Source organism: Crocuta crocuta, unplaced genomic scaffold (genome assembly GCF_008692635.1).
Source record: "Crocuta crocuta isolate KB4526 unplaced genomic scaffold, BGI_CrCroc_1.0 scaffold260, whole genome shotgun sequence".
NCBI lineage: Eukaryota > Metazoa > Chordata > Mammalia > Carnivora > Hyaenidae > Crocuta > Crocuta crocuta.
The window spans coordinates 5,205,308-5,230,399 of record NW_027527525.1 but is presented as its reverse complement, the minus strand read 5'-3'; the positions used below and the strand labels follow the sequence as shown (position 1 = coordinate 5,230,399).

Below are 25,092 nucleotides of genomic sequence, written 5' to 3'. Positions count from 1 at the left end.
AGTGGCACCCCCACCAAAGCCCGAAGATTCGATTCCGTAAGAGCGGCCCATGTGCTCCCCGCGAAGGCGTGACACCCACCTGAGAGGCCTGAGTGTCCTGGGCTCCTCGACTCGCTCTGCCCTCTGACCCTCCTTGGGCTGGACACCCCCAACCACAGGCTCTGACTTTACCTCCCCCACGCACCTTCCTCGGGAACCCAAGAGCCTGGACATTTCTCTCATCTGACAGCCAGGCTGTGTCTCAGCCACCTTGCAAAGAGATTCCGGGGAAGATCTGATGGTCTGACCCAGTTTTACTTCCCCTGAGGGCCGCAGGCCACTTGTAGAGAGAGGGCAGGAAATGCCACCATCCTGTCTCTGGAAAGGAGGCGGGGGAAGTGGTGACCGTGGGGAACTGCTTCCTTGGAGAGGCTCCCAGCTGCTCCACATGGGGTCCACCTATGCGCTCTCCTCACTGGGGGCTGGTTAGAAATGCAGAAGCTCACTTCCATGCCGGACTTTCCGAATCCAAATCTGTATTTTAACAAGGTCCCCATAAAGCTGATAGCCCAGCTCTGCTGCTCCAGGCTGTGTGGCCTTGGCCAAGCTCCTTAACCTCTCTGAGCTTCAGTGTCTACATAGGGTTTTGAAAAGTGAACTACTCAGCACTTAACATATGCTAGGACTTCGGTGAATGCTAGCTGTCATCGCTCTTGGGAAGATGATTAAGGGAGGTCAGTTTTACCACATTTAAAGCCAAATCATCCAGCTATCCCTTAGGGGGGAAGGAAGTGCACACTGAATGGGAGAAAGTTCCAGGTGAAAAGGGAAGGGCCCTCAACATCTGCTTAAAGAACAAATGTAGGGATAGACAGAGGAGTGTCTCTGGCAGCCCAGGCCCTCACTGTTTAATTTGGGGGCAGTTAAGATTATTTGTTCATCTGCTTGGTTTGGGGGTTCTTAGCTTCAGTGATGCGCCTTCTCATCTTGCCATCCCCCCACCCCACGATCTTAGCTCTAAGACCCTGCTACTTCCATGCCTCTGTTGCCAGTGGAATGAAATTGTAGCTCCTTAGCATGGCATTCAAGGCCCTCCAGTCTCTGCCTAACCTGACTTGCCAGCCTCTTCCCAGCGTCCACCTTCGTGCCCTGCTCTTTAACCTCAGTCCTATCCGTTCCTCCAGTATTCCCTGACTCCTGCTGTCTCCTCTGCCTGGGAACACGTTCCTCGGATGGGGGTCACCCTCCCCTTTCTGAGGATCCTACTCCGCCCTCGGAGCTCTGCTTAACCGGCGGAGGCTGCATCATGTGCCAAGAGTGCAGTTCAAATCCCAGCCCGGCCATGAACTTGCCGTGTGATCTTGGGCAAGGCACTCAGCCTCCCTGGCCTGGGCTTCTCTTCTGTAAATTGAGGCTCATTGCAGCGGCGCTGCAGAGCTGTTGCGCGGCCTCATCCACGTCGTAAGGAGAATTGCAGTTAATCAGTCATGGTCATTTTATTTCTGAGACGATTCCCTCCTCTGCGAAGCCATGAGCCATCCTCCCGCCCCGTCGTACGGAATTGGGCACAGCCTGCTCTGTGTATCATAAACTCTCTCTCCTCCTTGTCTGTGCAACGTCCGGATGCTCCCCGGGCACCTCATGGAGGGAGTCCCTGGCCTCCCCGCTAATGTTGCGGGTCACCCCGCTCCGCACCCCAGCCTCATCACCGCTTCACTTTTTCCCCATCGAGCTCCTCGCCTGTTGGGCTTCTGCTCGTTTACGCTCGTGAACACGAGCTCTGCCAGAGCAGGGGTGCCTGTGTGCTTACCCATGTGTCCTGGGCGCCCAGAACCGCCTCTGCACTCATAGTGCTCAGTGTCTGTTGTCTACACGAATATATCACTTTTGCACCCTCGAGGGCATTCGGCGGGCGCTGCCCTGCCTGCCTGTTATGGGCTGAATTGTGTCTCCTCCACCACCTGCCAAATTCATGAGTTATAGTCCTACCCCTGAGAATGTGACTGTGTTTCAGAAAGGGTTTTTAAGGAGGTGACTAGGGTGGGGCGCCTGGGTGGCTTAGTCGGTTGAGCGTCCGACTTTCGCTTAGGTCATGATCTCGCGGTTCGTGGGTTCGAGCCCCGCGTCGGGCTCTGTGCTGACTGCCAGCTCAGAGCCTGGAGCCTGTTTCAGTCTGTGACTCCCTCTCTCTCTGACCCTCCCCTGCTCACGCTCTCTCTCTCTCTCTCTCTCCTAGAAATAAATAAAAATATTTAAAAAAAAAAACATGCCAAGGAGGCAAGTCTGTCTGGGTGCCTTGGCTCCCTTTCCATGTACCATGTGTTTGTCACGCTCTATCTTACTTGTCCCGTGAGGGCTGGGACGCCTAGAATGTCACAACGAAGGAGATTTCTTACCTCCCCGCTCCTTCCGGGCACCAGGATCTTAACCACAAAAGTGCTTAGTCCTAACCTGCTCAGGCCACCGCCCGAAGGCAGGGATGGGGTCTGAGGCCCCCGCTGCTGGGCAGCCAGGGGAGAACTCGGTGCTGCCGCCCGTCAGTGGAGTGTTCTCGGGTTGGCACAGAATGTGCCCGTGCCCAGGTTAGACCTGCTGGGGTGCCGGCCAGGGTGAGACGGGCTGCACGGGGCTGGTGCATCACCACGCTCACCCCCCAGCACAGAAGGGATGTGCTGGGCTTGTGATGTGCGTTTTGACATCTTTATTTTTGCCAGGTCTGGAAGGTGTCCGTCTGAGCCCGAAGACAGCTGGCAGTATTGTAGCCTTCGTGCCAGCGAGGACCAGGCTTCCCGGGCACTGGTCCTGGCCTCGCTGGGGGCTCACGGACTTTCAAAAGGACCGACGCCACGTGCTGTGCAGACTCTCAGCCCCTTGTGGTACCAGGGTGGTTCTTCCCAGGGCCGTGTTCTCGTAGCTCCAGCACGGGGACCCCTGAGAGACGAACTCTTCAAAGGCTCCGTGTTTTCCGAGGCCTGCCCCCACTTCTCTTTTTTTCTTCCTTCATCTTTCCTTCTTTTTGATCTGCTGTGGTTTGGACTCCTGGTTGCCAAATGAGTTTTAGAAGATGCTCTTTATTCTGTTACCACGGTTTTTCGGAACACTGCGAAGTTTTAGCATGTTTTACCACAGTTTGGTTCGCTTCTGGGCTTCATTTGTCAACAGATTTAAGTCATTCTACATCTGGGGAGTTTCTGTAAGAAAAACCTCTTCTCCCTTGCACCCATTCCTGCCCGATTTCTTTGTTCTGCAGGAGAAAAGTCTCCTTTGGCTCCCTCACTTAAAAATTGTATTTCAGGGGCAGTTGCGTGGCTCAGTCAGTTAAGCATCTGACTTCGGCTCAGGTCATGATCTTGTGGTTCATGGGTTTGAGCCCCACATCGGGCTCTCTGCTGTCAGCTCAGAGCCTGCTTCAGATCCTCTATCCCCTTATCTTTCTGCTCTTTTCCCACTCATTCTCTCTCTCTCTCTCTCTCTCTCTCTCTCTCTCTCACACACACACACACACACACACACACACACAAATGCATATTAAAAAGTTTTTTCAGGGCATGTGGGTGGCTCAGTCTGGTTAAGCGTCTGACTTCAGTTCAGGTCATGATCTCACAATTTGTGAGTTCAAGCCCCACATCAGGCTCCGTACTCACAGCTCAGAGACTGGAGCCTGCTTCCAATTCTGTGTCTCCCTCTCTCTGCCCCTCCCCACTCGTTCTCTCTCTCTCTCTCTCTCTCTCTCTCTTAAAAATAAACATTAAAAACATTTTTTAAATTTTTTTCTAAAAATTATACTTCAGATGCCCAAGTCTCTTGGCTAGCGTGTGCAAATGTAGCCACCAGCCGCCATGTCAGGGGCACCCTCTGTGGAACTTGAGGACTTCCTTCCCCCTTACAGGGCCCCTCTGCTCATATAAGCCCCAATGCACCCACGCATACACTCATGCATGCGCACATGCACATGAGGGTACACACGTGCACACACGGCAAGACATTTTGCCGCGCCTCTTCTCTCCGCATCAGCCACAGGCCCCCCATGAGACAGCCACCCTGCAGGTAACTTAATTATTCAGCCAACACTTATAGAACGCTTACTATGGGTCAGGTATGGTTCTAGACTCTGGGGAAAGCACAATGAAACGTTTCTGCCTTATGGAGTCTGTGTTCTAGAATAGCCCTGTCCGGTAGAAGGTCCCTCAATGATAGAAATGTTCTGCGCTGCCTACTACAATAGCCACCAGCCACATGTGGCTGTTGAGCACTTGAAATGTGGCCAGTGTAACTGAGGAACTGATTTTTTTTTCGTTTTCTTTTACTTTAATTAACTTAAATTTGAAGAGCTACATGGGCCTAGTGGCTGGCATATTGAAAGTTCTAGAGGAAGAAATAAACAAGTAGTAGGTAAATCCTCTCTCCTCCCTCCTTTAATCACAAAATGTATAAGTAAATCTTAAATACTGAAAAGTGCTATGGAGAAAGCAAAACCAAGCAGGGGAAGGAAACAGAGTAATGAGGGATTCATTGACTTGCTTGGGGTGGTGGTCAGGAAGGGCCTCTCTGTGGGAGGATGCCTTTTATTTTTGTTTTAAAGTTTATTTATTTTTAAGTGAGAGTGAGCAGAAGAGGGGCAGAGAGAGGGGAAAGAAAGAGAGAGAATCCCAAGCAGGCTCCACACTGTCAGCACAGAGCCTAATGCCGAGCTCAAACTCACGAACCAAGAGATCATGACCTGAGCTGAAACCAAGAATTGGCCACTTAACCAGCTGAGCCACACAGGCGCCCTGAGGATGACTTTTAAATGGAGACGTGAGCACAGAGGAGCTCGGGGGTGGGGGGTTAGGACAGAGGCCCTGAGATGGAAGGGATACACCTGCTCCAGCAGCCAGAATGTGACGCTTGACAGGGAGTGGGAAGTATGGGCTGGAACATGCCAGGGTTTACAGGCTGCTATGAGAGCTTGAAGAAGGGGCTTCGTGCAGAAAGGTGACATGAACTGATTCTTATCTTAAAACATCCCTCTGCTCCGGAGAGGAAGGAAGCAGGAGACGCTTGGAAGGCTGCCACCGACTTCCAGGTGGGAGATGATGGTAGCCTAGACAAGGCAGGGACGGAGGAAGTGTAAGTACTGCAGAGTGGTCCGATACTAGGTTTATTCTAAAGATAGAGTCAACAGGGTTGCTGACGGATTAATTGGGGTGAGCCCAGGAGGGTTTGGGCCGAATGAGCAGTGGGTGGAGCCATTGACAGAGGTGAGAAACTCTGGAGGAGGCAGCGTATGGCTGAGGGGGAAATCAGGAGTCTCATCAGCAGGGACATGGAGGCTGAAGATGTCAATTTGGGTGTGGTCAGCAAAAAGACACAGTCCCCTCTGCTCTGCTGTGCCTGTGTCCTCTACTCACCAGTGTCCTAAGGGACACTCACCCACTGCTGATGACGTCATGCAGCATGGGAATGCCAGGGATCCTCGTTGGAATAACTGGGTTCTGGGTTCACAAGGGGAAATGCCCCTCCCCGAGTCCTGAGCCCCTAAGCAGATGCGTGTGGTCGCAGCCCCTCAGAGTTGCTCATAAAAATAAGTCTTCACGTCCACCCTCGAGCAGTGTCTTCAGTGGGACTCAACCCCAAGCCTATGGGGGGGGCAGGAGGTAATATGCCATCTCTCCCTTTCTCTTCTCCTCAGATGTCAGCTCTACTCCTTTCAAAACACATCTCCCTTCTCCTTTTTTTTTCTTTTATAGTTTATTGTCGAGTTGGTTTATATATAACACCCAGTGCTCATCCCTACAAGTGCCCTCCTCCATGCCCGTCACCCCCCTTTCCCCACCCCCACCTCCATCAGCCCTCAGTTTGTTCTCAGCATTCAAGAGTCTCTCATGGTTTGCCTCCCTCCCTCTCCCCCACTATTTTCCCCTTCTTCTCCCCCTTCTTCTTTAACCACAAAACAAAAGGCAGCCTCTACACTACATTTAGACACTAGATGCTGCCAGTTCCCGGCTTTGCTACTTCTAATAAGCAAATTGTTCCTGTACTCCCAATTAATATTTGTTTAATGCAATTCCAATCAAAATCCTAGCAGGATTTTATTTTGCAGATGATTCTGATTTATAAGAATTGATTTATGTGAAGAAAACTGATCAAAATAACCCAGAAATGTTTTGCAAAAGACAAGTGATAAGGAGGAATTCACTATACCAGATAATAAAACATACTCCAATCTACAAAAAAATAAAATAAAATTAAGGAAGGCATAAGTATGAGTGTCAATAGCTAGATAAGAGATAAACTAGATGACCCAGAAAGGCCCTAGTATATATAAAAATGTGATGTATGACAGAGATGATTTCACAAATTAGTGAGTAGATAACACAATACATGATATGAGATCATTGGTAACGTTCTTTTTTTTTTTTTTTTAATTTTTTTTAATGTTTTATTTATTTCCGAGAGAGAGAAGGCATGAGCAGGGGAGGGTCAGAGAGAAAGGGAGACAGAACCCAAAACAGGCTCTAGGCTCTGAGCTAGCTGTCAGCATAGAGCCTGACACGGGGCTCAAACCCACTAACTGTGAGATCATGACCTGAGCCAAAGTCGGTCACTTAACCAACTGAGCCACCCAGGCGCCCTTCATTGGTAACTTTCAAAACAATGGTTAGAATTCTATCCAAAAGCTTAACCCAAGATCAGTTTAACTGAAGATGAGTTAAATGTAACAAATAAAGCTAAAACACTCTAAGAAAACATAGAATAATATGTCTCAGCTATCAAGGCAGGGAATAACTTTTTTTTTTTTAACATGCAAGTGATTTGTATTTATTTTTTTCTGTTGAAGTATAATTGAGATAGAATATCCAGTTAGTTTCAGGTGTGCATCGGAGCGATTCCATGTTTCTATACATTATGAAATGATCCCCACGATAAGATAGTTACCATCTGTCACTGTACAAAGTTATTACGATATTATTGACTATATTCCCTATGTTGTACATTACATCCCAGGACCTATTTTTTTCTAACGGAAAGTTTGCACCTCTTAATCCCCTTTGACTATTTCATCTGCCCTCCCACACCCTCCCCTCTCTGGTAACGAGCAGTTTGTTTCCTGTAACTGGGAACCACTTTCTGTATATAAAGTCACAGTGAAAGGAGCACAAAAGAAAAAGGTTGGCAAAGTTGCTGCCTAAAACTTAAAACTTTTGCATGTAGAGACATGAAAAAATGCCATATACGAACATAAAAGGTAAATGACAGACTAGAAACATTTTGCAACAGATATAATAAAGTACTGATACTCAATATAGAGACAACTCTTGTAAATTAATAGTAAAACCGTTGAGCAACACAAGAGAAAAATGGCATGAATAAGCAATTCTAAACGAAAGAACACACAGGGCAAGTAAATCTCTGAAAGTAGTCCAACCTGATTAGCAATGAAGGAAAGCACAAAAGTATATTAAGATGGTTTAACCCTGGGGCACCTGGGTGGCTCAGTTGGTTAAGCGTCCGACTTTGGTTCAGGTCATATGACAATCTCACAGTTGGTGAGTTTGATCCCCATGTCGGGCTGTGTGCTGACAGCTCAGAGCCTGGAAGCTGCTTCGGATTTTGTCTCCCTTTCTCTCTGCCCCTCCCCAGCTCGCACTCTGTCTCTAAATCTCTCTCAAAAATGAACATTAAAAAAATTATTTTTAAAAAATTGTTTAACCCTATCTAATTGGCAAAGTGTTTTCATGGTAATATTCCATGTAGGCTGAACGGTAAGTTGGGCATTCTCATTCCCTGCCAGGGGAAGGGCCACTGATGCAAAAGTTGGCCATGTGAGTCAGGAGAACTTAAAATGCGCATATTCTTTAACCCAGTGCTATTGTGTGTACGCATCCATCCTAAGGTAGAAATAAGGACTCATCAGAAATGAGGACTCAGGGTGTTGACTACAGTTTTGTTGAGAAGAGCCAAAAATTGGAAACAACTTAAATGTCCAACAAAAGCTGAATGACTAAATATATCATGCGTGTATATCCCTCCAAGGTAATATCATGCAGCCATTTCTTAAGTCATTAGTTTGCTCAATATTTATAGAAATGGGGAACCTTTCAAATGAAATGAAGGAAATACAGTATTTTGGGGTGTTTTTTTTCTCCTTTATACTTCAGAGCATTTTCTGGGATTTCTATCCTGGTTTTTTAACTCCTGTGATAAGAAACAAGAGTTGATATCCATTTTCTAATGCCCATATAAACACCATTTGCTGGCCCCAAGTAAGCATCTTGCTTCTGATGTAACCGTCAATTAAAGCAGCCTGAGAGCCCAGTGATATCTCGAAATCTCATCTCCACCACCCCACCCCCCACTTCAGAGCCTGGTGTCTTCACTGCATTTCTGTATCTGTTTGCCTCAAAACATGAATGGGTGCCCTGCCTCCTTTGCTTGCATTGGACGGGCTCCCCTGCCCTTCCCTAAGAAAGGAAGAGAAGAATGTGATCTTTTATTTTCACGTGCACCCTCTCTCACACTCCGTGCATACCTAGGTGTCTGCTTTATTGTGGGTGCCGGTTGGGGTGGGCTAGAAAGAAATGCTAATTTCTTCTGCCTTATAGATGAACACTGACCCTATCTTTGTTCTTGTCCCACAGATATGATGCTGCCTCTTGTGTTTAGCCACTGGAGCAGTTACAATTTTTTGTGCTGAGATCATTCTGGACACTCAAACATTAGACTTCAGCATTCAAGGGAAGCCAAAGCCATTGGAGGGGGAATAAAGCCCAAAGCCTTTTATCTGATTTGTTCCAAAAATTTCACTGCCCTTTCCCCACCTGCCCCCCTCCCCAAATTTAAGCTGTTGCACCCAGACATGGCAAGCAAGCGAAAATCCACAACTCCGTGCATGGTTCGGACATCACAAGTGGTAGAACAAGATGTGCCCGAGGAAGGAGACAGGGCCAAAGAAAAAGGAATCAGCACGCCACAGCCTGAAGCAGCCAAGGACAGTTGGACAGTGGAACCCGAGAACTCTTCCAAAGAAAATGAAGTGATAGAGGTGAAATCTACAGGGGAAAACCAATCCAAAAAACTCCAAGGTGGTTATGAATGCAAATACTGCCCCTACTCCACGCAAAACCTGAATGAGTTCACAGAACACGTTGACACGCAGCACCCCAACGTGATTCTCAACCCCCTCTACGTGTGTGCCGAATGTAACTTCACAACCAAAAAGTACGACTCCTTGTCTGACCACAACTCCAAGTTCCATCCCGGGGAGACCAACTTCAAGCTGAAGTTAATCAAGCGCAATAATCAAACTGTTTTAGAGCAGTCCATCGAAGCCACCAACCACATCGTGTCCATCACCACCAGCAGCCTGGGAAGCGGCGACGGTGATCCTGGAATCTCAGTGAGTAAAACCCCCATCATGAAGCCAGGGAAACCAAAAGCTGATGCCAAGAAGGTGCCCAAGAAGCCAGAGGAGGCCACTCCCGAGAACCACGTGGAAGGGACTGCCCGCCTGGTGACAGACGCGGCTGAGATCCTCTCGAGACTGGGAGGCGTGGAGCTTCTCCAGGACACGTTAGGGCACGTCACGCCTTCTGTCCAGCTCCCACCAAATATCAACCTTGTCCCGAAGGTCCCCGTCCCACTGAATACTACCAAATACAACTCTGCCCTGGACACAAATGCCACCATGATCAACTCCTTCAACAAGTTCCCTTACCCAACCCAGGCCGAGTTGTCCTGGCTAACAGCTGCTTCCAAACACCCAGAAGAGCACATCAGAATCTGGTTTGCCACACAGCGCTTAAAGCACGGCATCAGCTGGTCCCCGGAGGAGGTGGAGGAGGCCCGGAAAAAGATGTTTAATGGCACCATCCAGTCAGTACCCCCCACGATCACCGTGCTGCCGGCCCAGCTGGCCCCCACAAAGATGTCACAACCCATCCTCCAGACGGCTCTGCCGTGCCAGATTCTCGGCCAGACCAGCCTGGTGCTGACTCAGGTGACGAGCGGGTCAACAACCGTCTCTTGCTCCCCCATCACGCTTGCCGTGGCCGGAGTGACCAACCATGGCCAAAAGAGACCTTTGGTGACTCCCCAAGCTGCCCCCGAGCCCAAGCGTCCACACGTCGCTCAGGTGCCAGAGCCCCCACCCAAAGTGGCGGCCAACCCTTTGCTGACCCCAGCCAGCGACCGCAAGAAGACAAAGGAGCAGATTGCACATCTCAAGGCAAGCTTTCTCCAGAGCCAGTTTCCTGATGACGCTGAGGTCTATCGGCTCATTGAGGTGACCGGCCTTGCCAGAAGTGAGATCAAGAAGTGGTTCAGCGATCACCGGTATCGGTGTCAAAGAGGTATCGTCCACATCACCAGCGAATCCCTTGCCAAAGACCAGTTGGCCATCGCAGCCTCCCGACACGGCCGCACGTACCACGCGTACCCAGACTTTGCCCCACAGAAATTCAAAGAAAAAACACAGGGTCAGGTTAAAATCCTGGAAGACAGCTTTTTGAAAAGCTCTTTCCCATCCCAAGTAGAATTGGATAGACTAAGGGTGGAAACCAAGCTGAGCAGGAGAGAGATTGAATCCTGGTTCTCAGAGAGACGGAAGCTTCGGGACACCATGGAGCAAGCAGTTTTGGATTCCATGGGGACTGGCAAAAAAGGCCAAGACGTGGTGGCACCCAACGGTGCTCTGTCTCGACTTGACCAGCTCTCTGGTGCCCAGTTAGCCAGCTCTCTGCCCAGTCCTTCACCAGCAATTACGAAAAACCAAGAACAGGTACACCTGCTGCGGAGCACGTTTGCAAGAACCCAGTGGCCTACTCCCCAGGAGTATGACCAGTTAGCAGCCAAGACCGGCCTGGTCCGGACTGAAATTGTGCGTTGGTTCAAGGAGAACAGGTGCTTGCTAAAAACCGGAACCTTAAAGTGGATGGAGCAGTACCAGCACCAGCACATAGCGGGAGATCACGGCTACGACGCCGCGCCCAGGAAAGCAGCGAAAACCATCATCGCTGAGAGCCCAAAGAACGGGAGTGACGTGGGTCAGCAACATTACAAGGACCCCAAAAAGCTCTGTGAAGAGGACTTGGAGAAACTGGTGCCCAGGGTGAAAGTGAGCAACGATCAAGCCAAGGACGGGGTGCCGGCCAAGCCTTCTGAAGCCACCTCGGACAGGTCGGAGGGCAGCAGCCGGGACGGCCAGGGCAGCGACGAGAATGAGGAGTCGGGTGTTGTGGATTGGGTGGAGGTCACGGTCGGAGAGGAGGACGCCGTCTCAGACAGGTCAGATAGCTGGAGTCAGACCGCAGCCGAAGGCACCACAGAGCAGGCCGGCTCGGACTCCGACAGCACCCCGGCCGAGGCTGGCCAGGCCTAACAGGTAACAGCCCCCCGCTGCCCCCAGGTAACTAGGGGAGGATGCTGGCTTGCTTTCTCTGTATCTCCAGGGTCCATCCAGGTTGTAGGGTATGGAGATGCTGACACAGATGATGGATTCTTTTTTTTTTTTGTAATATTTTTAATTTATTTCTAGGAGAGAGAGAGCGAGAGACCGCGAGAGACAGCGTGAGCAGGGGAGGGTCAGAGAGAGAGGGAGACACAGAATCCAAAGCAGTCTCCAGGCTCTGAGCTGTCAGCACAGAGCCCGACGCGGGGCTCGAACCCACGAACCGTGAGATCATGACCTAAGCGAAAGTCGGACGCTTAACCGACTAAGCCACCCAGGCGCCCCAATCATGGATTCTTTTTAAAGGTTCTTGTTTTAAAAAAGTTAAAAAAGAAGAAAACCAGGGATGCCATTAGGCCAGGGTGGAGGACCCAGAGGGGGTCCCACAGGACCAGTCAAAAGGGTCCTTGGCTTCATGCAGGATGGAAATCAGATGCGAGCCAGCAGGAAGTGAGAGCAGAGGAGAGAGAGCAAGAGAGCGAGCAGACACAGACTGAGCGTCTGGGAGACTCCAAAAGGAGAGGAGCAGGAGTCTTGTCTTTGCTTGGGGTCTGGGGATTTTACTGACCGGTGTGGTCTGGAGCACATGTCCTCTCGGGGTCCACATGTCCATCATAAGTCACTCGTTCCCTAGAGCCAGGGAATTTCGGCGACGAGATGTCTAGTGCCAGTGGTCTGGAATAGGTGTATGCCACACAATGACCTCGTCCGGTCCTTCCTGAGATGTTATCTAGGAGCTGGAAGGCTCCAGAGGAATCATGAACTCCTGGTCCCTTCCAAGGAGGCGTGTGTAGGATGGGGTGCAGGTCCTGGCCAGAACAGAAGCAGCGAAGGGAGCGAAAAGCCGATTCTTATGGAGTCCTTCGGTTTCCTGGTCTCGCTAGGGGCGGGTGGATTTTGTGTCCTCGTTTGCCAGGCCGTGCCCGTGTGTGACCACGCTGCGGGCCAGGGCGGGTCGTGGACACACGCTCTGGGGCCTCGCCGTTCCTCAGTCTCCACGCAGCTGTAGTAGGGACGCGGCCTCTGCCTGCTTTGTGTCCGCTGCTGTAAGAAACGGACGTGAAAAGAATGTGTCTTTTCCTTTTTCTTTCTGGTTTGTTTGTTTTTTTTCATTTTCTTTCCTTTTTTTTTTGGATTTTCAAGGTAGTTAACCAAGTTTACTGGCTCGAGATTTGGGGTTGTTTCTTTCAACCTGACAGGTTTTGGTGTTTGCCTAGTCATGGTGGAGGAAGGCGCGTTTCTCACTACATAACCGGGATCATAATTGTGCTGATTGGGTCCCCAGAACCCATTCAAATCTGGAAGAGACTGGTGTAAATTAGGCCTGTGGAGCCACAAAAGCCTGGGAAGGGAGGTTACCATGGTTACTAATGGCCGTGTCATCCACATGATGGGACACGCACCCAGGCCCTGGTGTTTGTGCTCTCACAAGAGGTCTGTGCAAATCAAGGCCTAAAAACACAGCAGCTTGCTTGGTGGTAGGNNTGGGCCCAAGCCGACACATCCCAGGGGCAGCTTGGAACCAGGAGGGAGAGGTGTGATTTACCCGCTGCCCACGTTGGCTTCTCCAGAGGTCGCTTAAAAGGCAACAAAAGCCTCCTCCCCCCATCCATGTCATCTTTAAAAACAACAAAATAAAGGTAAGAACCTCCAGAATGATTGATAAGTTCCCAAAATTACCATACTCCTTTATTAGTGACTTCAGACAACTTTAGCCGGTCATGCCACTCATCAGTTCATTTATTTCATAGTAAGAAATAGCAATAAAGAAATAAGTGAAAACTAAAGTCTTCTTAGAAACCTTATTTTAGCCAGTTCCATCAGCTAGTGAAAGAGCAGCTTAAGGAACAGCCAGTCAAAGATGCCATCAAGTCTTCTTCCTGCCACACACCCCCCTCCCCGCTTTCCAGGAGGGAATGGTAATGGGGTTCAGGTGAGGATGCAGCCCAGAGGGGAGGGGCTAGTGGCAGGAGGGGCCTAAAGGCCAATAGTACCAGCTGCCCCCACCCTCCGGCTACCTTGATTCCTCCCTCTGACTATTCTCCTATCTTCCTTTGAGTCCTAGCTTGCCCTGTCTTCTATCCTTGACCTTTTCCAGTACGTGACATAAGTCATCTTGATTGCTTTTTCCTCCTACCATGGAGTAGGCAGTAGGGTTCAGTTCAATCCAGCAAATACATTCTGCACACCTACTGTGTGCCAGTGTCTGTGCGAAGTACCAGAGCTAACGGGATGAAGAAGGCAATAAGAGCCCTTTCACATGGATCTCAGGCCAAGGAGAGAGGAAATTGCTCTTTCCTTTATGAGCCGGGGTGATTCATGGTGTGATAGGGACGTGCCCAGCTGTGCATGGGAGCACACAGGAGGGGCAGCCAGGCTGAGGTCAGGGCAGGCTTCCTGGAGGAAGGGACATCTGTCTCAGGAACTAGCTGAAGGGAAGGAGCTGGCCGGTGCACTGATAAGGAAGAGAGGTTCATGTGGAAGGCACCGACGAGGAAAGTTTCGGGGATGAGAAGAGGAACGGTACAGTTGAGGACCCAAGAGAGTTTGGGCACAGCCAGAAAGCCGAGTCTGGGGTTCAGCAGATGCTAAGAAAAGGCAGCTCAGAGAAAAGACCATGGTTTTCCACGGGAAGCAAAGGCTATTCTGAACCAGGTGTGTTTGCCGAATTTGAATAGAAGAATGCTTAGTGTCCCGTGTCCGAGAGTGAGTTCAGATGACACTTCCAGGTCCCCATCGCTGAGTGGGGTTTGTCTAGGGGTAACAGCTCCCCAGGGGCCCCGAGGCCACCTGTCCCCATCCTCCAAGCTGACCACCACCGACAGTGGAAAATGCCCAGTGGCCTGCCCCTCACGAGAGGCCCAAGAGAAAAGGAAGGGAGGAAGCAATACTGAAACCATAAAGGGCAGCTCTGGAGGGAAGGGCAGAGGATGGAGGGGTGGGTACAGGGCCTCCTGAGAGTCAGAGGCTGAGCGAAGTGCTCTGGCCCCAGAGAGTCTTCCTCAGTGCTCCTAGTGATGCCGAGAGGTAAGCTGCTCTGTCTCTGTCTCCCAAAAATAAATGTAAAAAAAATTTTTTTAAAAAGGACTGACAATTGACATTAGATAATTCAAAGATGAGGGAACCAGCTGTTTTCTACCCCCCCCAAACACCCACACACACCCAGGAATTCCCAGGAACCCCCTTTATGTTTATGTCAAATGCCCTCAAGTATGAACTGGAAAATATTCCTAAACAAGATGCCATGGTCTGCTTGACACCTGGTGACATCCAGTATCCCTCATTGACTTTCTGATGTTTCCGCGGTGCCACTATATTGAGAAACAGGCTGCGGGTCTGGCCTGGTGGTGGCATCCTGGACAGAGGCACCCGCTTAAAGGAACCTTTCAACTTAGAGGGAAGAAATCCCTCCAAATTACTTCACAGCTTTTATGAACCGAACACATGGGTCCCTTGAAATTCATAAATATTCAGTGATGCCTTTATTTAAACACATATTTATTTAGGAAGCTGCAGTTGGGTTCAGTTGTTACACATATGATAATCCTGAAAATAATGCACAGTTTTGGCTTCGCAAAGGGTGTTATGGGATGTACAGACGAGAAAGAGAGGAGAGAGAGAGAGAATGAACTTGGATGAGCAGCTCAGAGCAGACTCCATCCAGGGTAGGGGTCTCCAGGGTGGGGTCTCCTCCCCTGTTGCTGTTCAGCACCCCCTCTGCTGAGAGCTTCCCAAGCCCATGACAGCATGGACTCAGGCCAGGTACACTCAGCCTTGAGGGTAGATGGAAAGGTAAGGAGTCCTTTCCAAACCTTGAATTGTGTTGCCATGATTCAGCCTGTGGGTCCAAACACTTGTGAGCTACCCATTGAGAAACCCGTCATGTGGTAAGAGGCTGAACAGTAAATTCCTCCTTTCCTAAAAATGAGTCAGAATACTTGAGCCAAACATTGCCAGACATATGCCTCGATGTTTGGCCAGATGGAATATCCCAGTACTCCTACTACTAAGAATTTCTATTTACTGGTATATGCCATGTGCTTGGCATTCTTCTTAGCACATCCATTAAATCATTTAAACCTCAGTTCATCCCTGTGGCATAGGTATGGCTTTCTTTCCGTGGTGCAAAGGGCAAAACCGAGGCTCAGAGAGACTTCCCATGGGGTCCTCAGCCAGCGGCTGCACCCAAGGGCAGCTCTTGCCCATCAGGCACCAGTGCCTGACCCAAGTACAGTTGGTAAAACCCTCACCGGTCAGGCTGGACCAACAGAACTTGGCCACTTCTTAATACTACAGACAAACACCAATACATAGTGACTCATGCACTAACTTTGCTACCTCCCAATTTCTGACAATTTGCAACTCATGATTAGGGATGGCTTTGGACAAGAGAGAAATTTCATGCAGTGTCAGAAAAAATATTTTCCAGAGTTCAGCTTGCTTAAAAAATGCAGGGCTACCAAGAGGTGCCTCCTGGCTATAATTTAGGATCCAGGATGTGGGTGCCTCCACAATCTATTCACACTAGCTGCCTCAGTACAGATATTTGAATGAGTGGATGGATGGATGGATGGATGGATGGATGGATGGAGGCATGCATGGATGAAAATGTAATTGTTTCCCTGTCTTTCCTCCACCAGACCCTTGAATGCATGGACCATATCCCATTAATCTCTGAGTCCCTAGTGCCTAATTCAGGTTGGATGCTTAATAGCAATGTATTGAACCAACCTGAGAATTAACAAACATAGTTGGCTTCCAGTTGTCTGGAACCTGGTATTTCAGTCCTTTGCTCCTCCTCCCCCTCCCCTTCCTCCCCTTTCCCCTCCTCCTCCTCCTCCCCTTTCCTTCCCCCTCCTTCTCCTCCCCCTCCTCATTATTTCCCATCACTCATTAGCCTCATTAGCTGACAGCTGGCAGAGGAGAGAAGGTGGAGACAGTTTGCTTTCCATGCATGTGAGCAGCTCCAGGAAAAGGTCTGCTAGAGAATCCATCACTGGTTATTTACTGGGTGATGCCTCTCAGGGGCTGCACATTAGCCTCGCTGCCCTGGCACCTAATGGGGAGTTAACTGTTACCACTTCCATTTACCTCATTCTGGGACTTCTCACGCTAGGAATTCTCACTGTGCTTTGGGCAGCTGGTAGCAACTTAGGAATCATGAAGTCGAAGTTCCCTCATTTGTCAGAGGAAGGATGTGGCCCCCAAGGAGAGGAAGTAACTAGTCCAGAGACATCCAATATAAGTGATTTGGCTCATTCATGCATCAGGTATTTGTGGAATGCCTGCAGCGTGCCACACTCTAGGAGGCTGTGGTACCCAGCATGCCCCTCCCCTCATGGAGCCCACAGTCTAATGAGGAACGAAACTTTAATCAAACAAAAAGGAAAGATTGCCATGCTGACAAGTTTTTTGAAGGAAAGGTACACAGTCTGTGAGAATATAGAATAGGGGAATTTGACTTGATTTAAGTGGTTGGGGGAGGCTTCTCTGAAGAGATAATAAATGAATGAAAATCCAAAAAGTCAAGTACGAGTTGGCTAAGCAGAGAGGAGGGAAGTAGCATTCCATGCTGAAGATACAGCATACTCAAAGGCCCTGAGGTCAGTGGGAACTTCACACATCAGGGGACCTAAAAGGTGGCCATTGTGGCTGTGATTTGCCCGAGTTCACACTTCATAGGAGTTCATGGATTAAAAACCAGAGTGGTAGTTGAACTACAAATAGTCCAGATTTCCCTTGAATCTCCTCCACCTTACCGGTAAAGAGGACTACGTGATTCAGTGTGTACGATCCTGTAGAGAAAGGTTAGATGCTCTGAGATACTCAAGGAAGGAGTAAAAGGAAAGCCGTGTTGCAGATATCTGGGCGTTCAGACCTTTCTGCCCTAGTGGTAAATGGAGGATGGATGGTGGAAAATTCTAGAGCATCCACATGCACTTATGTTTTACTTTATTCTCTATTATTAGTAGGTCTCTGTAACCTTAATGCTTAACGATATTAGTCAACTAGGGCTGCCGGAACAGAACACCAGAGATTGAGTGGCTTAAACAACATCTATTTCCTAACAGTTCTGGACGCTGAACGTTCAAGATCAAGGTTCCAAGCAGAGTTGGTTACTGGTGTGACCTCTCTCCTTGGCTTGCAGACAGCCACTTCTCTGGGTGTCCTGCCCTTTCCTAGTCTTTCCTCATGCATGTGCCCTCCTGGTGTGTCTTTCTCTTCTTATAAGGACACTCCGGCCCTACCCTATGACCCTCATTTAACCATAATTACCTCTTTAAAGGCCCATCTCCAAATACAGTCAGATTGGGGTTTAGGCTTCAACATATGAATGGTGGGCCAGGGGACATAATTCAGTCCATAGCACTGATAGAGTTGTCTGTTGTTGTTAGGATTAAATGAAATAATGCAAATGAAATCCCCTAAACAGGGGCCCGGCATTAGCGTCAGCAACTGCTTAGTTGCTGACTCTGAATTGACAGTCTTTTATTTTTAATATATTATTATTATTATTATTAGTGTTTATTATTTTGAGAGATGGTGAGGAGAGGCAGAGAGCAAGGAAGAGAGAGAATCCCAAGCAGGCTCTACATTGTCACCACAGACCCTGATGCAGGGCTTGATTCCATGAACCATGAGGTCATGACGTGAGCCGAAATCAACAGTTGGGCGCTCAACCGACTGAGCCACCCAGGTGCCCTGACACTTTTTTTTTTTTAATGGAGAAGAATTTGGCTAAATGCTTCCTGCCTTTCCAACTTGGNATTGAGAAGGGGTAACATTTGCTGAGCCCTTATTGTGCCAGGCACTTTGCATGTATTGTGGATTCTCTGAAGTCAACGCTATTCTGTTTCAGTTTATGGTTGAGGAGAATGAGGCACAGAAAGGTAACTCATCCAAGATCATTGAGTTAGAAAGTGGGGGAGCTGGCATTCAAACCCTAATCCACATGCATAAACACATCAGGGGCGTGCCTAGTGGCTTTAAAATATGATTCTGTTTGCTCAAATTCTTTGGACTCCTCTGGATAATATCCTCTGATGGAAAAAGGGCAGGAAGAGCCAATACCCCTTTGAGTCCTTCTCCCATTGAGCCTCATTGCAAGCAGCCTGGGGAAGACTTGCCTGGCTTATAAGTCTCGGCAATTTCCCCAAACCCAAAGGCTCCTCCAAACTGCTGTGGGGAAAGAGCTTTGGCCAGATGTGCCAGAGTTGACCAGGACCTGGCACAGGAACGATCTGAGTTGGGACAGAGTCTTCCTGGTCCACTGGGAAATCACTTAATCCCTCTCCTCGCCACCATGTTTTCCTTTTCCCAATTCTAATTAAAATCAGACCATGCCCCCTCTCAAGAAAAGAAAGTTTGACTCAAATATTATTAAGATAATAAATCACTATCACGGTGCTTGTTTTTCTTTCTCACGGAGTACAGCATTACTCTCTCCTGAGGCCACGGGGCTTAGGGAAATCCCTACAGGGAAAATTAAAGAGACACAGAAACAGAAAGGTATCATGTGGGAAAAGAATTCTAATTTTTTCATGTTTCCCCAGTGGGTAAAGTAATAAAGAAGCAGATTTTGCTAAAGAATTAGATAGTACTCTTTAACCTTCCAAGTTGTCCCCAAGATAGAAAGGGACCGCTATAAAGGCAGAGGGTTCTCCATTCTGGGCAGGGTCCCGGAAGAGGCTGGACATCCACTTGGTAGAAGAGTGGCCATAAGCAAAGGGCCCGATGATTTTGCGGTTTCCTCCCAAAGTGGAGATCCGGTGCTCGAGGATCAAATAATCTATCGGGTAACTGGTTCTCTGCCATGGGCAATGTCTCTGCCCTGGTGGTAAGATGGCGGATAGAAGCCCAGGGGGTTAGCAAGAGGCCACACAGTCAAAATCACAGTGCTATTCTAAAATGAAAACCTAAAATGGGAGTTTGTCACCAACGTTGTGTAACCAGCCACCCCTCTAAGGGCACCTGCTCATCCCGTTTTTCTTTCACTAATCAACACTGGGGCATACTGTGTGGGCCAGACCCAGAGCGGGGCCTGGGGCCAGGAGTCAGTAGTGGACACCGTGGGCCCCATGCACGTCCTCACAGGACGTGCAGTTAACCAGGCAGTTTGAAGACAGTGATACAGTTGTGCTGGAGGAGACCTGAGGGCGCTTGGGGGTAAGGCCTTTTGGGGAAGCAGCCTGTGGCTAGGACACACTGCGCGAGGGGAAGTGGCTGGGCCACGGCTGTGTCTCTCATGGGGAAGGGAAACCGCCCTGCCTTCTGTTTCCAGTGGCTTCCCCGCCGCCCTTTGAGAGCTTCGCCAGCTCCCACAGTCCTGCCCGCTGCCACGCACCCTGGGAGAGGTCAAAGGAGAGCTGAAGTCCGAGGGTGCTCCCAGGGCCCAGAGCCACCCACTGACGTCTGGGGGCTCTGCACAAGCAGCTTGGTGTCCTTTTCTCCGGTCACCCTTTTGTCCCCGGCAGTCTGTTTTGGGGGGGGAGGGGGGGGAATTAAGGGCTTTGTGCAGTATTTCTTTTCTTCGGGAAAACATCTGTTTGGAGGCTCATGTGTGTTCCTGTCCACAAGAAAGGACACAAGAAGGGGCGTCTGGGTGGCTCAGTCGGTTGCGTGTCCAACGTCAGCTCAGGTCATGATCTCGTGGTCCGTAAGTTTGAGCCCCGCGTCAGGCTCTGTGCTGACAGCTCAGAGCCTGGAGCCTGCTTCGGATTCTGTCCTCTCTCTCTCTCTCTCTCTCTGCCCCTCTCCTGCTTGCACTCTCTCTCTCTCTCTCTCAAAAATAAAATAAACATTAACAAAAATCTTTTTAAATGACACAAGGGAATTATAACTCATCGCCCAATGAAGAACCACCTCAATATGGGGGCATATCTAAAATGTGAGAGTTTTTGTCATTCGCTTGAAGAGACAGGGTTCAGTTTCATTTTAGAGAGGGAGAGAGAGTAAATATGTCTACACACGTGCGCGCACACACACCTGAGCTCACTTAGACCTGAGGCCCCGGTTTCACACCTGGCCTTCCTCAAGGGAAAAGGAAGCAGTATTTGGGAGCACGTGCACGCTCGGCACTCCCCACCTGTAACCCTCCCAGCAGCCGGCAGGTGTGACGGATGGGGGTGAGTCTCGGGCCGGCTACGGAGGCACCCAGGCACGCCAGCTACTGCGGCTCCACGGCCCTTTCCACTCTGACGCCCCACCTTGCGGTGCCCACCGTCGTGTGCCGCCTGGCGTTCTGCAGCCTGGCTGGGAGGAGGAAGAAGGGCAGCAGTCCGCCCGTCTTGGGCCTTGTTTCCTGGCATCCTGAGAACTGTTCAGGGGGATGCAGTGGGACCCCCCCTTTGCGAGGGTGGTGACGGACCCTGTTTGCTGCGGAAACCCAGCTCCTTGGGGAGCACAGGAGGAGGCTGGCTCTGGTCCCCATGCCCAGCCGGGGGTGCATGTGGCCCTCCATGGGATCGGCAGTAGTAAGCACGTGGACCTCTCTGGGTGCCCGGAACCGCCAGCCCCTGCCTTTGAAGCAGACATGCTCTCCCGGTCCCCAGGTGGCTCCCTGCAGGGGGAGACTGTGCGAGCAGGACAGGGAGCCTGGACCCGATTTAGGTGTGGGAGGAGCCACTGAGGATGGACTGGCCTTGGAGGAGTGCGGGCTCCACCGCTTACTACGTGCCTGATATCATTTCATCTCCACCCCTATCCCTTCACCCGCGGTAGGCTTAACAGTCGCCTGCCTGCCGGGTTACTGTAAGGAGGAGACAAGGTGCTTTAGCATTAGCACCAAGGTCATTACTGTGTCTGACTGTGCCTCTGAGAAGTCTCGTGATTTGGGGGACTCCCCTTTCCTCCTGGAACCCCCCTCCTTTTCCTTGTGAACTGAGTGATGTCGGCAGCACCACCTGTAAGGAGCCCTATGGCTCTTACGATTCAGTGACTTTTGCTAGATGACTTTCAGGCAGTACCAGATCCCAAGGACACCCGCAGAATCTGGTTTCATCCGCAGACATTTCTCTCACAAGTTGGCTTCTTAACTCCAGTATTCATTCTCCTAGTCAGGAGCACCTCGGAAATGTGGGGACGGCTGACCTCCAGACCTTAGGACAGAATGACCGTACAGAGGATCTGCCCATGCCTCTGGCTGAGAAGTCAAGTCCGCTTGCTCTTGGTCCCCTGTGCTAAAAGCACTTCTTAGGGTCCTCTCTACTAGAAGCGGCCTTTCTAAGAGGGAGGCAGAGAAAAAGCCAGTGGCTTCAGGAATCTACAGATCTGATCAACTTCCAGCCTGTCATGGAGCCCTAGCTGTCGCCCTCGACGCTCCCCTCGGATTCCTTCTGCAGAGCTTCAGATCCTGGGAGCCCACAAGGGTAATCATGGCGGTCTGTCTTCGCTTCCTTGGGCCGCGTTAAAGTACCACAGTGCGGGTGGCTTAAACAACAGAAATGTATTCTGTCACAGTCCTGGAGACTGGAAGTCTGGTGTTGGCAGAGTGGGTTGTTTCTGGGGGCTGTGACGGAAAGTCTGTTCCACACCTCACTCCTTGCTTCCGTGGGCTTGCTGGCAGCCCTTGATGTCCCTTGGCGTCTCTTGGCTCTTAGATGCATCACCATGGTCTCCGTCTTCGTCTTCGTGTGGCGTACGCCCTGTGGGAATCTGTCTCAGTGTCCCGACTTCCAGTTTATAACGCTGCTAGTCCTGTTGGGTGAGGGGACACCCTGATGATGTCATTTTAATGTGATTACTTATCTCTGTAAAGGAACTTCCAAATAGGGTTGCATTCTGAGATACTGAGGATTAGGACTTCAGTATATCTTTTTGGGATATAACTCAACTCACAAGAGGGTCCTTGCACTGTTTTGATAACACAAAGAACATAAGAATTAAGCATTTCTCCATTCGGACTCGTATTAATACTGTTGGTGTGTTATAAGCACAGGCTCTGGAGCTTGCCTGGGTTTGATTCCTGACGGGGCCACGTCCCAGCTGTACAGCCTTGGATAAAGTGTTTAGCCTCTCTGTGCTAAAATGTTTCCTCTGCTGTAACATGGGAACAATGGTCATGCACCTCTGAAGGTTGATATGAACATCAAATTAAAAATACACTTAAGGGGCGCCTGGGTGGCTCAGTCGGTTAAGCATCCGACTTTGGCTCAGGTCGTGATCTCACGATCTGTGAGTTTGAGCCCCGCATCGGGCTCTGTGCTGACAACTCAGAGCCTGGAGCCTGCTTCAGATTCTCTGTCTCCTTCCCTCTCTGCCCCTCCCCCACTCGCACTCTGTGTCTCTCTCTCTCTCAAAAATAAACATTAAAAATTGTTTAAATACACTTAAAATGTTTCATCTTGTTATGATCACTGTTATATACCTTACCATGCTTGGAAAAGGCTGCAGCCAACAAAAACCACAAGTCGTTAACACTATGTAATATACTTACTATGTATAATGCTCTGTAATCCTGTGCTGGACACTATTCCAAATGCTAGTGCACGTGTTGACTTAATCATCGCAGCAACCCCCCTTCTCACACCTGTTTGACAGAAGCATAGACTAAGCGCTAGAGGGATGATGTCACATGTGCACGACCCCACTGTCCGTAAACAGAAAAGTTAGGACCCGAATCCAGGTTTGTCGGACTCTGGAACCTCTTTAGGAACCCCTGTGACTGGCTGCCGCTCCAGGAATAAGAAAAGGGCCTTGCAAGGAAGAAAAGAATCACAGGCCACCACCTCCACTTGCCCAGAAAGTCATCCTATTTCCTCAGGCTTGTTTCTGGGGGTGCTTCCGGTGATGTCAGACTGTATTCTGGAAAATACACTCTTTTTTAAAAACTGGCCCCAAACTGGGGCACTTGTCTCCATCCTCCAAGCCCTAGGATGGCTTTGGAAGGAGTCCTCCCCAGGAGAGCGGGGAAGAGCGATCCCAGCCCCCTTCCGCCCAGGGACCGATCATCTCCTGACACCTTGTCTCTCTGGCTTTGCGTTGTCTTTTAGGGACGTCCGTCAGAACTGCATGGCTGATAAAGGGGACGCCCTGTCTTTGAGGAAAGAAGAGGACCTCCCTCCCCGGCCGTGGGCCACCCTGGCCAGAGGCTCCAAGTGGAACTGCTCAGCTGGCGTGTGGCTGCCGAGTGCCGGAGCCCCAGCCTTCACACACACCCCGCCCGGAGAACCGGCGGGAATTGTTCATAGTGCCAAAGTCCTACTACTGCGTTTTCAATGGGTCCTTGTAAATAGTTTGCTCCTCTGCCCCGGCCCCCACCTCTTGCTATACTGGAACCAATTTGTACAATGTGGGAATTTTGTTACCTTTTTAATCAAGGGCCACGTCATTTTCCAGCACTACCATTGTAAGGTTTTTTCCAGGAGGGAGGGCTGATCACTTGTGCTTTTCTCTTTTCCTTTTCCTTTTTTTTTTTTTTTAATATTTTATTAATTTGGGGGAGGGGGGAATGTTAGCATTAGTGCCATTATATCTACTGGATTTTAGGTAGGGAGAGTTCGTTTTTTTAAAAAAGTAGTTTGAAATCTGGGAGATTTCTCCGTGGGAAGGGCTACGATTTGGGCATCCGTCTCAACTTTCAGAGGGTTTTAGAGAACTTTGACACATCTTCCCAATCGAACGGTTCTCCCTCCCTCACCAGCCACCTCTGGGGTCCCTGTCCAGCCACGCACAGGTCCTTCCAAACTGCCAATAGGTGGGTCTGGTTTCTCCACCCCCTGGCCTCTTGGCTGACCATGGCGGGGTCAGCGCCAGAGAACCGGGGAGCAAGGGGCTCCCTCTTTCAGCATCTTGTTAGATACCAGCAGAAAGGGCTTCCACGTTTTTAGCATTATCGTTACTTTTGTGAAACTCAAACAAAAAAGAGGTCTTCCTACCTAGATGGTACAAAGATGAACAACTTTGGTTTTAATTTCTGTTCCTCACTGCCTTTTCTCAGTGTGGTATTTGACAGGATATCAGCCTGAAGCCTCACCACGAACTGATTTTTTTGTTTGTTTGTGTGTTTGTTTTTGGGCCAACTTTAGATTCCTGAGTGCACTTTTGGGGGTTTTTTTGGGGTTTTTTTGTTTGTTTGTTTTCAATTAGTCCTAACTTTTGAAGAAGAAAAACCAGGAGACCTATCTGGTGTAAATGTTGCAATATGAATTGTGTTTGCAACCCCCACCCCCACCGCCCCCCATTTGGGTATACTGCACAAATAAATGGTAGGGAGTTTGGAAGAAAAAAACATTTTTTCTAACTTGTTGCTCATTTGTTGTAACTCAATAAAGCAAAGACTAAACATTTTTATAACCTTTTCCTCTGCTCCTCGTTATTCATTGCTGTCTGGCTTCGAGGGCATGAGGGGTCCGACTCAGCCACCTCTTGTTCAAAGTGGTTATGACAGATTCACTTGACATTTCTCATTTTCCGTCTTGGTGAGGTCTGACAGCACAAATGGGGCTTTAAAAACAGGGCGTACATGTTGATGCAGGCATCTGCCATATCTCTTGGACACAGAGAAGCGATACGTCCTCCCTTCTCCGGGGTCTTCACAAGTAGATTCATAAAATACTGCCGGGAAGAGCGTGAGTGGGAAGGAGATCTCGGCGGTGGGCAGGACCACTGCTCGCTCTCCGGTGACCCGAGGTAAGTCACCTCCCCTCCCTGGGCCGCTGCCGACGGGTGATTGGGGCACTGCCATT

General features: G+C 49.7%; 1 protein-coding gene across 1 annotated transcript in view; it reads left to right on the top strand.

Moving 5' to 3' along the window:
* ZHX2 (zinc fingers and homeoboxes 2) overlaps nucleotides 1–24,696 on the top strand; it is an 88,836-nt gene extending 64,140 nt beyond the window's left edge. The window contains exons 2-3 of the mRNA XM_077764492.1: nucleotides 8,601–11,341; nucleotides 23,398–24,696. Coding sequence (XP_077620618.1) covers nucleotides 8,819–11,338 — 2,520 coding nt within the window. The 5' untranslated portion in view covers nucleotides 8,601–8,818 and the 3' untranslated portion in view covers nucleotides 11,339–11,341; nucleotides 23,398–24,696. The remainder of the gene's footprint in view (nucleotides 1–8,600; nucleotides 11,342–23,397) is intronic.
* Nucleotides 24,697–25,092: the final 396 nt, after the last annotated feature.